Here is a 16,149-nt window from a genome sequence, read left to right as displayed (position 1 = left end):
GCGAGAAATATTCACCATATCAATCAATTACTAATCGAACCAAACCACCTTTAGTTGATAGCTATTCATCCCTTCACTGGTGTGAACTGGACGAGTTTGTTTTGTTTGTACACGTAATTAAAAAAAAAAATGGAGCTGATTATAGTACGTGTAAGTTGGAGGGCGGTTAAGGCGACGCGTGTCAAATAGACAGCTGTATGCTAGTAAGTAGTAACTGATTTACCTGGAAGAATCCCCACTCTCAACGGCTAATGACCGGTCACTCCAACTGGCTTAGCCAGTCATCCTTATCTTTTACATATATATATATATATATATATATATATATACACCCGTTCATGCTGATTCACTCTTGCTTCTCAAATCAAAAAAGGTGAGGCGGCCATCTGCCTCCACCACCTCAAGTTCTTTGTACAAATTTTGTTTTTGCTTTTCGTTTTTAGGGTCTTCTGTAATTGTAAGATTAGTGTTAGGATTCTGGGTCAATCAATTGATGGCTTCTGCATCGAAGAAGGAGATCGATCGGATCAAGGGACCATGGAGTCCTGAAGAGGACGAGTTGTTACGGAGACTGGTTCAGAACTACGGACCAAGAAGCTGGTCACTGATAAGCAAATCGATTCCTGGTCGATCCGGTAAGTCATGTCGGCTGCGGTGGTGCAACCAGCTCTCGCCTGAGGTAGAGCACCGGCCTTTCACTCCGGAAGAGGACGAGACCATCATCAGAGCCCATGCTCGTTTCGGCAACAAATGGGCTACAATCGCCCGCCTCCTCAATGGCCGCACAGATAACGCTATCAAGAACCACTGGAACTCCACCTTGAAGCGCAAATGCTCCTCTCTCTCTGAGGACCTAACTGACGACTCGCATCCAAACCAGCCACCTCTCAAGAGATCCGCCAGTGTGGGTGCGGGCACAATAATATCGGCTCTGAACTTGAACCCGGGTAGCCCATCCGGATCCGAGTTGAGTGATTCCAGTTTGCCTGGTATCTCATCGTCACCCGTGTACAGACCTCTGGCAAGAACCGGCTCGTTCGTTCCCATGGAATCGTCGTCCTCTATAACTGATCCGCCTACCTCGCTGAGCCTCTCGCTACCGGGATCTGATTCGTTTGTAACCGAGGTTACCAACCACACACTCGGGTCAGGATCCATTCATGGTGCGAGCGTAGCGGGAGCGCCTGTACCATCGTATAAAGAGGTGGGTGCTGCACAAGCACAGAGTAAGCAAAACAATGAGTCAGGGTTCGAGAAGCAGTTCTTCAATGATGAGTTCTTGGCAGTTATGCAAGAGATGATAAGGAAGGAAGTAAGGAACTTCTTTTCTGGGGTTGATCAGAACGGTCTTTGTATGCCAAATGATGCTATTAGTATCGGGAATGAGGTGTTCAAGAGGATTGGAATTAGCAAGATCGATTAGGTAGTCAATAGTGAATCTTGTTAATGCAACTGGGTCGGACTTAAATGGGATCGGAGGAGGAGGAGGAGGAGGAGGACTGGAGGAGAAGTAAAAGATAAAATTTGCTCTGTTTTTTCTCGTAATTTTTTAAATTTCGTTAATCGTTTGTTATAGAGTAATAATTTTAATGGGTGTACAGAGGAATGAACTGGGGAATGAAGAAGAGGGTTTTTGTTCGAGAGATGTAAACAAATTTTTGTTGTGAAACATGAAAAAATAAAAAAAAAATAAAAGAAGAAACTTTGTTGTATGGACTGATTTTTGGCATGGACAATGATACCAAGCAGTTGAAGTGAATGATAATCATGTTAGGTTCCTGAAAATTAACTGATTGGGATTATAGTATTAATCTGGGAGAGGGCATGACAACCGTTTTTGTTTGTTTCTGTCCTGGTGGTGTTTGAGAATGAAGCAGACCTCTGGTTTGGTTTGGTTTGGTTTTGTTAGGTAGTTTGGCTGGCCTACTATTGTTCTTGAGATCAATGGGCGATAACCTTGAGGATCGAAGGCATGTAAAACTTGAGATTGAACTCTGTAGTTCAAGCCACAGACAGGTGTGAACCTCTGCGCAGAGTTGAAGACGAAAATAAAGGTGATATATGATTAGACAAAGATGTTGACTCCAGGTGCTTCTATTAGAGCATTTCCAACCCAGGTGGTATGTCGGGTTATAGAACTCATAACTGCCGCTCCACACAGCTGATCTTCCTCTGCCGATCTCCCAGCCCATTTTCCTCTACGCTCCACATTGCCGATCCACAGTTTTGTTTATGGGTTGGGTTATGGCTTATGGCTTATGTTCAGCCCATTCTCCTTTGTTCTGCATATCTCAACACATCCAAAGATGCAATCAAAGGAAATACTCAACAATCTAGTGCTTTTTGGGGTTGGGTTTGCAAATATATGGAGGATAATGGAGGAATATTGGGAGGTCCTTCTGCAACTTATGTAAAAAGCCGTTGGAGCGAAATCAATAAACATTATGGTAAATTTACTAGATATTTAAGCTAGGTTGAAAGACTAAATCAAATTGGACAAACTGAGCAAAGAATGGTGAACATAATGCTTAATTTGGTATTTTTACCAGTATTCTATATAAACCACTCATTGTCCTATGCTTCCCACAAGTGTTCAATAAATTCGAAGTTTTTACGAGAGCGAGTTTCACCATTTTTAATTAAAGTTGACAAAATATAGATGGGCTTAATTTAGTGGGACAAAAATTGATGAGTTAACTATATGGGTTTGGCCCAAAAAAAAATGTAGCCCTCCATTTAGCAGGAACCAACAAATTATACCACCTCACTATTGTAAAATTGAGTTTTACAATCCCATTTTATAACCTTGACTTGGAGATGTGCTTAGAACACTTAGACAATACACAGATGAGAACAAAGAGCAAGATGAACAAGAGAATAGAATTCACAATGAGCTAACAGCTCTCTAATTTCATTCCCATCGACATTAGGGCTTACAAGCCTATAAGACCACTCTCTCAAGGACTAACAGTAGCCACAAACATAAACAAATCCATATGACAGTAATCTTGACCCAGTTTAACACAATAAAACAAATAACATGTAAAGACAGCAACTTCAGTAACATAACGGCATAGCAGCAAGGTAACCATGCAACACATGAAACCCATCTAACCAGGCAGATCCTTAGCGTCAACAAAAGAGCAACCAAGAAAGAAGAGGTTGCCATGTGAATACGTAAAAGGAAAGAAATAAAAATATGAATTTTGTTCGTTTGTTGGAGGATGATATCAATGGCTGTTTATATTGAATTCAAGTCTTTGCCCGTCTTGAGAGGTAGTGTTTGCCCGTCTTTGAAGGTAAGACGTAAGAGTGGAGTGGGGGTTTTCTGATGTTATTTGTTTTGGTTTACTTATTATCAGCTTCAAGTGAATTCATGTGATGGTTGACTCCTTTTCAATGAAAGTCGTGGTCGTGTGGACTAACAAGGATGGATTACAATACATGCCTCAGGAATCTCATTAGTGTCTTTATCATGCTCAAGCGAGGAAAAATCAGATAAAGGACTGAATGTTGGTTTTGGACCAACTGGACTTGTATCCTTCGACAAGAGAATCTCATGAATATCAGGAAAAACAACAGACTAAGTTATTTATTAACAACCATGTGAAGAGGGTTTAACTGAAACAACAACAGTGCTAAGAAACATAGCTGCAACACAGCATTGTTCACTACTACAGTATAGTCTACATACATGATACATCCATGCTCACTCCATATGGTGATCGTCATCCTTTCGTAGGTGCTTATCATTTTCATGGCTTGTAAGCATCTCAACAACTTGGCTCATTGTGGGTCTTGCATTTCTGTCTTCCACCACACATTTCAGAGCCACAGCAACCAGAATTTCCATATTTTTCTTGTCATATTCTCCCTCCAGCTTAGGGTCTATGATATCTTCAATTGACGATGACCCGGAAATGGCAACGTCGTTCATTTTCTCTCTCACCCATGTAGCCATCCCTTTGTGCTGTGTCTCCTCTCCGTTGTCCGTTGAATTGAGTCCTGTTGCTGGACTCTTTCCAGTCACCAGCTCCATTACAACAATTCCATAGCTATAGACGTCCACTTTGGAGGTTATGGGCAGGCTAAGAATCCACTCAGGAGCCATGTAACCTCTGGTCCCTCTAATCCTTGAAAAACTTGCGTTGTTTAATCCACTTCTATTCTGCAGCCGAGACAGCCCGAAATCTGACACCTTTGGCTGGTAATTGGAGTCGAGGAGTATATTTTGAGGCTTTACATCACAATGGAGAACCCACTCTAAGCATTCTTCATGCAGATAAGACAGGCATTTGGCAGTGCCCACCGCAATGTCGAACCTCTTTTTCCAATCAAGTGATTTAGAATTAAGATTTTCTGCCAAGGATCCATGCTCCATGTACTCGTAAACCAGAATTCTGTGCTTCCCTTCTGCACAATATCCCCACATCTCTATCAAGTTTATGTGGTTGAGCTTCCCAATGGTGTTCATCTCCGCTAGGAATTCGGCTTCTCCTTGATTAGCATCATAGAGTCGCTTGATTGCTGCAACTCGATTATCAGATAATATGCCCATGTATACAATTCCTCCTGCACCTCTTCCAATCTCCTTGCTAAAACCCTTTGTTGCCTTTTTAAGCTCCGTATATGTGAATCTCTTCAAACCAGTTGCAGCTAGAAAATAACCTTGTAATTGTGCCCTTCTGTTCTTGTGAGTTCTGATCAAGAAGTTTGGAACCAAGAATATGATAAACTCAACTGCTCCTACTATGATGGCTATCAAAAGCAAAGCCTCCAGTGTCCTGTTTTTATTCTGCCTTGCATATGTTCTATTCAGCTGCTTGAGACTTTCCCCAGGACAATCTAAGCTTGCTTTCTTTTCAGAATCGTTTTGTCTGAAAAGACCAGTTTTGGGTACTTTAAGGTAGAGATCTCCTTGGAAATTAGGGGAATGGTGTCCATTTAGCAATAGAGTCTTGGGGTAACAATAAGGGATGCCACTGGGGTGGTCGTGCTTGATGAATTTGAATTGAAACCCTTTGCAATTACACGTCTCCAAGCATAAACGCTTGCAGCACTCCAAGGTGCAATTAGGATAAAATCCAAAATCATAGCCAAAAAATTCGACATTAGTAAGTTGCAGGAAACCTACCTCACCAGCAGTGCAGGGAATATTGAATTCTGGCTCACAACCAGAAGACCAGTCTGCTGGATTGGTCACCTTATATCCTGGAATGCAAGAACACTTCCTTCCACTACTAGGAACATAACTACAAATACTGTTAGGTCCACAAGTTCCATGAATTCTGCACGGTTGAGACATGGCCTGCCATGTAACAACCCATTTCCCTCCGATCCCAACACGACTGTACAGCCGCAAATTGCCATCGAAGTCGATCTTCAATCTTCTCTGGCGGCTTAATCCAAAATCAGCTGACAAGAAGGTGAAATCATCTGTGGAACTAAAGTTACCCTTGGAATCAAGTACAGCAATTCTGCTATTGTTGTAGGTGGACCTCCCATTTTCCCAGGTCATGAGCTCTGGATCCGGCCAGTAAATGTCCGAAACCTCCGGGCCATCAAATAGAAGACGAAGAACATTGTCGTTATCGAAATAAAGCTTAAAAAAGCCAGAAGAGAAGTTGCTTTGACTCCTAGCAGAGACGAGCTGAACCTTTCTGGTAAGTGGCTGTTCTGGAAGAAGAGTATCTGTTGGTGAATCAAAGCTTTGCCAAAGAATTGTACCATTAAAATTGTGAAGCACAAGATTGCCACTATCATAGAGGTCTAACTGGGTCGAGGAAATCGAGGCAGTGTTCGTAGTCCACACAGTGGAGTGATCAGCATCAGCTAGGACAACATTACCACCGTCAAGTAAAGACAGCCTTGATCGTTTCCCATTAACTGGTTCATCCCGGTTTGCCATCCAAACTATGGTGCAATTATTGCTACTACAGAAAGGATCGCTGAACCAGACTGCAAAACAATAGGCGTTGTCGCCAACGGCATAAAATCCAGCAGTGAAAACGTTATGAGGGGAAACCAAAACGTCCCCTGGATTCTCCACTGAGAGATGTGAACCTTTGTTCAAAGTTGAAGATGAAAGTGGGAGTAATAATATTAGAAGAGAAGGAGAAAGCATGAAAGCAGAGGCACCCATGTCAGTTTTCATGAAAACTTGAAACACAGAACTAGTTTGGAGGCCTGGCATGCACGATTACTTTATTTATTGCCTGATAGACTTGAAAGACTGGGAAGAAGACCCTCAAAAAACTTCTGTTCACCATTTGAGCCAACGGACAAACACTACCACTTCATGGGGTTATTTTCAACTAGATGGAAGGAAAAACTGGTCATTGAAGCAAGGGTAATACGTAATGGAGAAATTATTTGGGAACATTTTTATTCGAATAATGTTTGGGAACCCAAAAAAGTGACTCTCAATTCAATTTAACGTAGAGTATTAGATGTGAAGTGGGTCATACATATATTTTTTTAATCAATGTCTATTTTAATGCGAAAACTTTATATATCCCTAACAATTTCTTTCATAACCGGCCATAACAGTATTACGTTATTTAATTACATTGAATTTTGTTATTACATTGTCTAATTATGTTATGCTGATTATGACGGAATTTGTTAGGGATATCTAATTTTCCCGATTTTAATGCCCTATAGATTTGCTGGTCTTTTGGAGTCACAAAATGAAAGATGTACGGCTCCGTTTGGCACAGCGGAAAAATTGATTTTCAATGCTAGCGGAAATGCTGTGAAAAATATGCTGAGCTTAAAGCTGTGAAATATGTTGTGAGGTGTTTGGTGAAATAAAAACTAACGCTAGCGGAAAAACTGTTGAAATAAAGTATTATAATATTAGTTTTTTATATTTATATTAAAATTAATCTAATAAATATAATTCTTATTCAAATTAATTTTAAGTATTAATTTAATTAATCAAATATAATTTATATTTAAAATTAATTTGAAGTAATTTTTAATTAATCAACTTAATTTTCTTTCATTTATTGTATTTTTTAATTTATATTTAAGTAATCAATTAATTTTCTTACATTTATTGTATTTTTTAATTTATCATTATGTATTAAAATTAAACATCTATAAAATTAAAAGTCTTAAATATAAATATTTTATTTGTATTTCTTAAATTAAATTTATTTTATTTTAATATTAAATTTATTGTTATAATAATTATAAATGCATAGATATAATTAATTTATTAAAAAATAGTTATATTTAAACCTTTAAACACAGTTAAGTGGGTCCCATTAATAAAATATTAATACTTTTATCTAAAAAGTATGGGACCCACATATGATGTTTTTTTAAAAAAGCAACAGCTTTTTGGCGTGGGAGCTTCTTTTACACCGGTAGATCCGTTGACGCTTTTCACCCGTTTGACATGGCGGAGCCGCAAAGTGGAGCCGCCCTACCAAACAAGCACGTAGCATTGTCATTTTTCTTCCAACCTTTATTTACGCTATCCAAATATTCATCTATTCCAACCACGGAACAATGTCATTAGTTACGATTTGGAATGACCCTAGTGGGATTAGGTTTGACAAAGGTAATACGTAATGAAGAAGTCATATGGGAACATTTTTCTTCCACTTTTGTTTTATTAATCAAATTATAAAATTTGAATAACGTAGATCCCATGGTTAAATAATGGCTTATATTAGAAGTGTTATTTAGTACCTAAAACCGTTGAGGAAAGAGGAAATTGTGCGAGAGATAGTTTTTTTTTTTTGGTATGGGGTATAATTATATTTTTGGGTTTCTTCTCCTCTCTATTTTGATTGCTTCCCTATATTGTTCTATAATATGTTAATGTTTGTAAAGAACCTGTTTCACAACACCCATACATATTCAAAATTTCTATTAAAGTAATATCAACATTTCACAATAGTTTTGACAGTAATTGTTTGACTGGGTTTGCAAAACAATTTGTAGTCTACATATATATTAATTTTTAGAATATTTAGACTTGCTTTTAGTCTGAGAGGAAAATCCAACTCACGGACGTAAGAACAGGCGGCCTAAGCTAAGACCGCTCTCCTTTTCCAAGGTTCAGTCTTCCTTTCTTCTCCTCACTTACCGTTCAGCCCATTTTATAAGTTTTTTAAAAATGCTGACAGACAGAATTTCTCTCGTGCAAAACTTAAAATATGGACTGAAATCTCAGCAGTTGGTTTTAATATGCTACAAACCCAAAACGGCGACAGCCTTTCTTCTTCTTTGTAGGGCTATGAAATCAATACGATTGGAGTTTGTTTACCGTGCTCATACATGGATTTGTGCTCTTAAGTTTCCAGATGTGTTTTTCTTCTGAAAATTGTTTTCTTAACATTATGAGAGTTCATTTGTAGGGAATTGTTACATGGATGCATTTCTCCCCTTTTCGGGTCTTCACACGAGTTGAGAAGGGAAGTTTTGTATAGATCTCACCAACGCCGTTGGTGAAATCCAACAAAAAGCCCATCCAGAGAATATTAAAACGTCAAGACCGCACGCCACATTCCACAGTTGTTAACCTTCATAAAATTCTTAAGGACAATAGTTTCTTCACCCCAACAAAAAAGGAATATATATATATATATATGTATATGTATATGTGAAAACAGCAGACTGAGCAGAGATGTTGATGTACGATTTGACTATATAGTCTACAACGGCTGGAAGCTTACATGGCTACCATGATGCATGCTTCCTTTCATTCTGCATTCCTGCCTGCCATCTTCTGAGAGAAGAAAATAAACAATTGTCGTTGAGAAACCAAAAATAAAAATAAAAAACCAAGAAATAAAAGAATACACAAATGCCTTGGTTGCATACATAGCTGGGCAACCTTAGACACAGAAACCCTAAATCAAATGCCCAGCAAAACTCTTCTACTTCCTCTGCAAAACATGCTTCTAATATATACCCAATTACTCTCCTCTACCATTTTCTTAATGAAGATATAAATCTCTCCCCTATATTTTCATGAAACATGAAAAATACAGATACAAAACAAAATCATAGCGCACCATAATTCATTGGTTGGTGAGTCAAGAAGCGCACAGCATAGAAATCAAGACTGAAAAATTGAGGCACCTGCATACAGACTATTCTAATTATGCTACTATGCAAACTGTTACGACTACGCACCAGAATTAACCATCTTGTTCGTTGGAGCATGTTTCCATTTCTTCTGCAACATGGTAAGTAGAAAGGAAAAATATGCTCTGATTCTTCTGGAGGAACCTGCATGGAAAGGTATCACAAGATTAAGCCTGAATGTGACCATGCCATACCACGACTTCTGCATGATGTAATTTACTTGTCAATCAAAATAAGGTGACTGAGAAAAGGAGATCAAAAAGTGGAACTATAAAATATCTGGGCTATGATGTATAGACCAAGGATGCTATGGATGCAGCCTTTTGATATCCTTCAAAAATGATAGATGAAGTGAAAAATGGATTTGGTGCTTTGTCTGACAAAAAAGATACCTTCGAAAATAAAGGGTAGTCTTAATAGGCATGCTATACCTCCCATGACCCCAAATCTTTGGGCTGTTAAGACACAACATGCTCAAAACTAAATGTAGTATAGCTGCAAATGTGACACTAGAGGTGCGGTGACAGGGAAAGACATGATAAAAACCAAATGATTCAATTAAGTCAAATGTATTTCTAATTGAAGATGAGACGAGAGAGATCATGTGAGATTATATGGGCATGTACAATATAAAGGTGGTGCTGCAGTACATGGAAAAAAAATTATAATTCTAGTTGGAAAATGTGTAGTGGCAGCCATAAAGAAAAATTCTGTGGGGACTTTAGCTTATTCTCTGACAGAATGATGAAACTCTACATGGCAAAGTAGATTACTACTAAATCTAAATAGAAATGTGTGTGTGTCTATACAATAATAAGAAACATTCTTGGAGGCAACCAAGTTGTAGCCAAACAAGGAATAACATATACTACAATAGTTATTAAGCTCCTTGGTACCAAAGAACACACAAATCGAAGATTACAGAACTACTACCAACCGAAATTATTACTAGCCGCAAAATATAAATTTTATATTGAAGTGAAAAGCAATTAAAAGACATTCCTGAAGAAAGTGACAAAATCAGAAAAATGATAAGAAATCATACTTCAGGAAGTCAACGAATACTTGCTGTAGCTCCTTCAGTGTCTCAATCTCAATGTTCGCATAAAAAAGCAACCCCGGTAATTTAACTGCCAAAGAGGGAGAAGTGCATCAGCAGTACAAACGCTTTGCTAATCACAAATCATTGACATATTAAACGACAGCAATTATTGGCAAAATGACGTGCAAAAATTAGTAATCCACAGCCATCAGCTTCATTCCTAACCCCAGCAGCAGCACTGTCAGGTCTTTTGAACCATGCATAAAATTTTGGTTTAATAGTGAATTAAATGTTTAGAAGCTGGTCCATCTTCACTTTCAATAAGCTTGTTTCATCAAACTTTAAAATCAAACATTGAACTTGTAAGATTTGTGATATTAACACAAATACAACTCATGGAAGTCCTTAATTAGTTCGTGCCATCTGTGAGCAAATACAAGGTCCACAACAAAGTGCAAGAAAGCCTTATGCCATTTTAAAATTCAAATATATAATCATGTATTCATGCAGGATTGCAAGTATCAGCACATTTTTTTTTGAGTTCCTTGTCATTGCAACAATTTCTTCGATATTAATGGGAAAAAATCAACAAACAAACCACGCATCACTGTTTCTTGTACTGCAAAGTGGCATGAATATTGTCCACTGACATTAAGGAAATAGTTGAAACGAAAGGCAACTCCACATACAAAATTCCTAAAAAATCTTTAGAAGCTGAGTCCATTTATGTGTATAACGAAACTGAAAGATTGAAGGTGTACTCATGGAATCGATAATACAAAAAACTAAAAGCAACAGCCCTTTACCAATTCAACATGTAGAAATATTGCGCTTAAAGACTTTCAAATGTAGAAGCAGCAAGTAACATATATTTTTGTCCATGGACATAATAAACTTCACTTGTGATTCGTGAATGAGCTTACCAAAGAGGCGTAAGAAATGCTCAGCACCATATACAGTTGAGGGTGAGACACCAAGAGTAATAGAATCTTTATATTGTTGATGCTCGCTTTTGTACAGGAGTATCATAGGCAATGCTTTATCAAAGTAACAACATAATCCTTTTTGAATTTCTCTGATTGAATCACTTATCCTACATTTGCAAATTAAGTTAAAACTAAGCTTGAGAACATTATAGAACCAAATAACAAATAGTTAAAGAAATAATGATCATCAAGAAATTAATGTATTTCAGATAATTACAAAAGGAGCCAGCAGTAACATCGCTCAACAAAATGTTGCATGCATACAAAAAGGTCAAAAACCAGAAATCTCCAGATATATAAATATCTAGATGTGGTAAATGGTAATAAACAAAAAAAATATAGTGTAAATTAAAGGCAGTCCAGAGCACCCTTTTTCTTACAGTTTTAAGTACTATGGGAATCCATCTCTCCCCTTCACCTCATCCAACCCCCCACCCCAACGACAAAAAAAAAAAAAACAGCAACATTATAGAATAACATGGAAATGCCAAGCTTTCATTGAAAACACCACTAAGAAATTATCGGGACCAGTCAATCACATTCACATGTTAACATATATCAAAACTTCAGTGACAAAGTTGCTTCCCAAATTAAAAGGTTTTGCCTATGAACAAAAGAAAAAGGATATGGTGCTTAAAATAAAATTTTAAAAATGGTCTTCCAAGTTGTGGTACCAGCAGACATTCAAATGGTCAGGGGATCAAAGCATTTCCAAATAGAGGCAGGCCAACTTTTATCCTTAATTTATCCCATGCGAAAGCTATCACAAGGAAAAGACCATAAAATAGAATCAGGCTGATCTCGGAATTAGTATGAACATGCTTTCCTCAGAATTGATGAGATTATGCTGGGGCAACTACTAATGGTGGAGCATTGGAATCCACAGCAACCTATAGTATATTGGTCCGATCACATACAACTCAGTAATCTACTCAATGTGGAAATGGTTTTAGCAGTGTGATTCTGTAAGGCATGATGAACTTACGAGCCATCCTTCTTTAATCTATAATCAAGATACTTTTTCAAAATGTCATCCACATTCGGAGTACGCGGAAGCTTTACAAGCTACAAGATAGAACAAAAAACAAATCCTTAGAATTAGAAAGCAGTTCTCCAATATAATAAAATATAAAGTAACACCGCAACTAAGGTTCCCACAGCTTTCTAGTCATTTAAAAGAGGGATAGAGGTTGTAAAACTCGAAATATCATGTACAACTAAAAAAACAAGCATACCATGCATATGTTACACTCGCAACTTCACTCAAATGTTCGCCACATTTCTTAAGTGTAACCAAGTAATCAACCAGCGTCGAAAAGGTAATCTAAGAGCTATTCAGTTGTGCTGCTCAACTTTATAACTTGCAATAATTTCTTAAATATCTACATCATTATAACCAAACAAACTTAACTGGCCCTTTCAGGGTTGGCTTTCTCATTTCAATACTTTGTTCATAAAGGAGATAAACTATAAGGTGTCCAGAGGATCACGGTCCTGTGCAGAAAACCGCACCAGTCAATTTTAATGTATCTTATCTATAAGACAAAAACTTAAGCCATGAATTGAAAATAATGCGAACTTATAATTCCAGTCATGCATTAGCAACAGAATACTAAGAAATACAGCTGCCACACGAATGATTTCAGGCGTCATTCAAATTTCAAAAGTCATGCAGGTCTATTGTAAAGATAATTACCTTCCCCATATGCGTGATGAATTCCCAGTCATCAACTAGTTGCTTCTTTAGTGCAAGTGGAATCTGGAGATTCACGACTTTTTCCAAGGATGTGGTGCCCTTTTCCTAACAGTTGACAGAAACATATAAATACAATGCCAACCATCAATACATAAATTCATAACTCATTCACACGACAGATAATCCTGATGCACCTCCATTAGATATATTTCTGAGTCCTGACGTAGAAAATTACCAGAAAATAAAAGACAGGGATGCATTCGTAGGCTCATTGGAAGTCCATCATGAGGAGATGAGGATGGCATACCTTATCAGGAGAATCATTCTTCCGCTTCCTCCCACGAGTAACTGCACAAGTTTTCACAAAAATAGCAAAAAACGGTTGATTGAACAAAATATCTTTCTGTAAAAACTAACCCAAAAATATTACCAGCAAAATGAGATTCAAAGGAGGAGAAGTTTCCTAGACATGTAGTGATAAGGACATTGTCAAGAACTCATAGTCCTTTTGAAGAAGGTATAAAATGAAGATAAAAAAAAAACTACTTAAAATAAGCAATTCCCAAACGTTTAGTTCACTAAAATCAGGGAACACAACTAAATCAAGGTTTAGTCCAATGCTTTCCCCATTATACACGCCAAATTGATAATAGCTAAAAATACCATCCGTACACTATTATTTCAATTTCCAACAATTACATATTATGGGGGACTCTAAGTAGAATATTATATTCTAGAATATATGATAAGAACAATTGGTTTTTAACCAAAAAATGTCTTTCACATCCAATTCTAGCAATGAGTAACCTCAAAATTTGTGAATGGCAGTTCCAAAAAAGCGCACTTCTATGGTACTAGTGGAGGAGGGTTGACTTGCAATAGAGAACCCATAGGTGTAACCTTTTGCTCAATGTTAGAATTGACAAGATATAGCAAAAGGGCAAATAAAAGGAAATCCATAAGTGATAAACTATTCATAGAGTATGCAATAAGTCAGCAAGAGAGTAAACCCAACCACATGAACTTTTTGGTTTGGTCTGTGATGCCCGCCCTGGCCTTGAATTCTTGTCTGGATCCTGTTTTTTCAGGACTTGCTGTTTCTTGACATTCTCTTCAGTAAATTTCATCAAACGCTCCTTACCTACCCATTCATCCCAACTGTTGGAAAAATTGAATGCTCAAACATTATAACAGTTTAAGAATTAATACTAGCACAGGAAGCACTAAAGAATTTGGATGAAGCTTATGTACACTCTTCCTCCCAATTAAACATTTGAACATCCTTCCCAAATAATTAAAATAAAGAGTATTCAGATGCTCTAGATTTCATCTGTCATTACCCATTCATGTTCAAAAGGGTTTTTAAAAAAAAAGAAAGAAAGACTATAAATTTAAATTTTGAAAAAAGGACTAAAAATTTGTAAAATGCATACAAGCTATATTTGAAGCTCACATAAAAAAGGATTAATATTTTCAACAACCACCAGCCTAGTAACAAATAAGGATTAAATAACTTGACCACATCATGGAAATTAGAAAATGTGCTACCTTTTCTTCCAGCCCTGCAAAAGAGAAGAAATTATAACAATTACATTCCATTTCCCCTCAACTATGTTGCCGCAGAACTGAAGTAATGTAACCATTCAGGTATAGGAAATAAATCTAAAAAGCGTCATTGAGTAGAGGATATAAATATGTGATGTTGATACTTACAAGATAATGAACGAAACACTTCCATTCCTCCATCTGATATTCAATTTTTCTCACCTTTAAAGTAAAACACATGGTAAGCAAGATTCGCTGAATAAAAACTTGTAAAATTTGCAGATACAGCACAGACAATCCATCAAGGTTACTGGAAGCAAGCATGCCCCTTCTATACGCCTTCTAGTAGAAATACATAGACTAATTTGCATGACAGACGCAGCATGATTTCGATTTCTTGCTAGTGGAGATAACGATCATGCGAAACCAAATAAATAATTGCTTCATATGCTTGACCTATTCGTCCATCATTCTCTTCCCTTGGTTTCTGAACAGTTAGGTCATGAAAACGAAACGAAAAGCAGAGCAAGGAAAGAGAGTACCTTGGCTTCATAGAGCTGATTACTGTGAAAAGCGAGAACCTTCTCACCTACTGAAAACGAGTCAGAGCGAGGCGGAGTGAGACAGTCGTCGTCAGGCTCACTTTTACAGTCGATTTCGGTATTATTGTTGTTGGGGACACTGTCGGTTTCGTTAGCAGAACCGTCTGTGGTTGAGGTTCCCATGGTTCTTATACAAAAGAAAAATGTCCGAGAATCTAGGGGGCGGAGTTATGGGCGGCAGTTCATTGCTATTAGCTCCGGATCCGCAAATCCCGGTGACTGGAGATGACTGTAATTGCGTTTTCTCGGGGAATTAGGGTTCAGAAAATCATCAGGTGGCGGGATGTGCAGTAAGGCGACAAGTTTCGGTAAATTTTCAAACACCTTGTTTGGTAACGAACCTAATCTTATCTTCAACTTGAATTAGCTACGTGAATTCGTGGACACAGTCCGACATTTATTTTTTTGGTTCCGTTTTAAAAATAAAAATTACATTAATGGAATTGACCTGACCGAAATTTAATAAAAATAATTGTTTTCTAACCATACGGCCCATTATACCATAACTCATTATCGACACCAAAAAACTTATGTACTGCAAATAGATAATGTTTAGTGCAGATAAATTATATGCACTACATATAAGTTTATCTGCACTACATTTACATACTAGATTTTTTCATGTCATGATATATCAATGAGTGACATTGTTTAAAAAACGTTGATTTATAATATATAATTTTTCAAAATTCAACATATATTTTGAATATTTTAAAATTTCATTTAAATAACAAAAAAAAATCAAAACTGATGATGTCATGAGAAATATCCTTATTATTATTATTATTTTTTTATTGTCTTCCTTGGAACATTTGTTTTCAATTGTGTCCTTATTGATAATTATCTCCTAAAAATTATTGATATCAAAAGGGTAAATCAGAGGAGGGAATGCTCTCCTTTTTTATAGGAGCAGCGTACCTCAATCCTCCCCACTCTACACAGTAAAATTCTCCATCCCATAAACATCAAGCAATTACAAGACCTTTGTCTCATGGTAAAGTGAGTACCCAAGTCAGTATATATGCTAGATAATCAGAACAAGTCCAAGTTTGAAGCAGTCATAGACAGTCCAAGTCAGGCAGTCAGTATGATAGATAATGAAATGAACTAATATACTAAACCTGGAGTAGTTATCGACCACGACAATTTGAAGCCAGTCATGGACAGCCTTGA

At 37.2% G+C, this 16,149-nt stretch overlaps 3 protein-coding genes across 7 annotated transcripts; 1 reads left to right on the top strand and 2 right to left on the bottom strand.

The window, feature by feature from the left end:
• Window positions 1–336: 336 nt before the first annotated feature.
• On the top strand, window positions 337–1,775 carry LOC120015488 (transcription factor MYB44-like). The gene has a single exon (XM_038867942.1). The coding sequence runs from the start codon at window positions 494–496 to the stop codon at window positions 1,421–1,423; it is 930 nt and encodes a 309-aa protein (XP_038723870.1). The 5' UTR covers window positions 337–493; the 3' UTR covers window positions 1,424–1,775.
• Window positions 1,776–3,564: 1,789 nt separating this feature from the next.
• LOC120014509 (putative receptor protein kinase ZmPK1) lies at window positions 3,565–6,350 on the bottom strand. The gene has a single exon (XM_038866481.1). The coding sequence runs from the start codon at window positions 6,191–6,193 to the stop codon at window positions 3,710–3,712; it is 2,484 nt and encodes an 827-aa protein (XP_038722409.1). The 5' UTR covers window positions 6,194–6,350; the 3' UTR covers window positions 3,565–3,709.
• Window positions 6,351–8,365: 2,015 nt separating this feature from the next.
• On the bottom strand, window positions 8,366–15,315 carry LOC120015070 (protein MRG2-like). Of its 5 annotated transcripts, none has more exons than XR_005471667.1 (11): window positions 14,917–15,315; window positions 14,543–14,629; window positions 14,378–14,391; window positions 13,845–13,987; window positions 13,137–13,177; window positions 12,830–12,934; window positions 12,119–12,198; window positions 11,071–11,240; window positions 10,151–10,235; window positions 9,154–9,325; window positions 8,366–8,743 (listed from the first exon to the last, which is right to left on the bottom strand). XR_005471667.1 is itself a non-coding variant. In XM_038867283.1 (11 exons), the coding sequence occupies exons 1-10, from the start codon at window positions 15,097–15,099 to the stop codon at window positions 9,159–9,161; spliced, it is 999 nt and encodes a 332-aa protein (XP_038723211.1). In that variant the 5' UTR covers window positions 15,100–15,315; the 3' UTR covers window positions 8,366–8,740; window positions 9,154–9,158. The 5 variants fall into 5 exon arrangements, 3 of the variants coding, with proteins under 3 accessions (XP_038723211.1, XP_038723210.1, XP_038723212.1); XR_005471668.1 differs by having other exon boundaries at window positions 8,366–8,740; XM_038867283.1 differs by having other exon boundaries at window positions 8,366–8,740; window positions 9,154–9,249.
• Window positions 15,316–16,149: the final 834 nt, after the last annotated feature.

This window comes from Tripterygium wilfordii, chromosome 14, assembly GCF_013401445.1.
Source record: "Tripterygium wilfordii isolate XIE 37 chromosome 14, ASM1340144v1, whole genome shotgun sequence".
NCBI classification, from domain to species: domain Eukaryota; kingdom Viridiplantae; phylum Streptophyta; class Magnoliopsida; order Celastrales; family Celastraceae; genus Tripterygium; species Tripterygium wilfordii.
The sequence above is the reverse complement of the archived record's forward strand: the minus strand, read 5'-3'. Positions and strand labels throughout refer to the sequence as shown.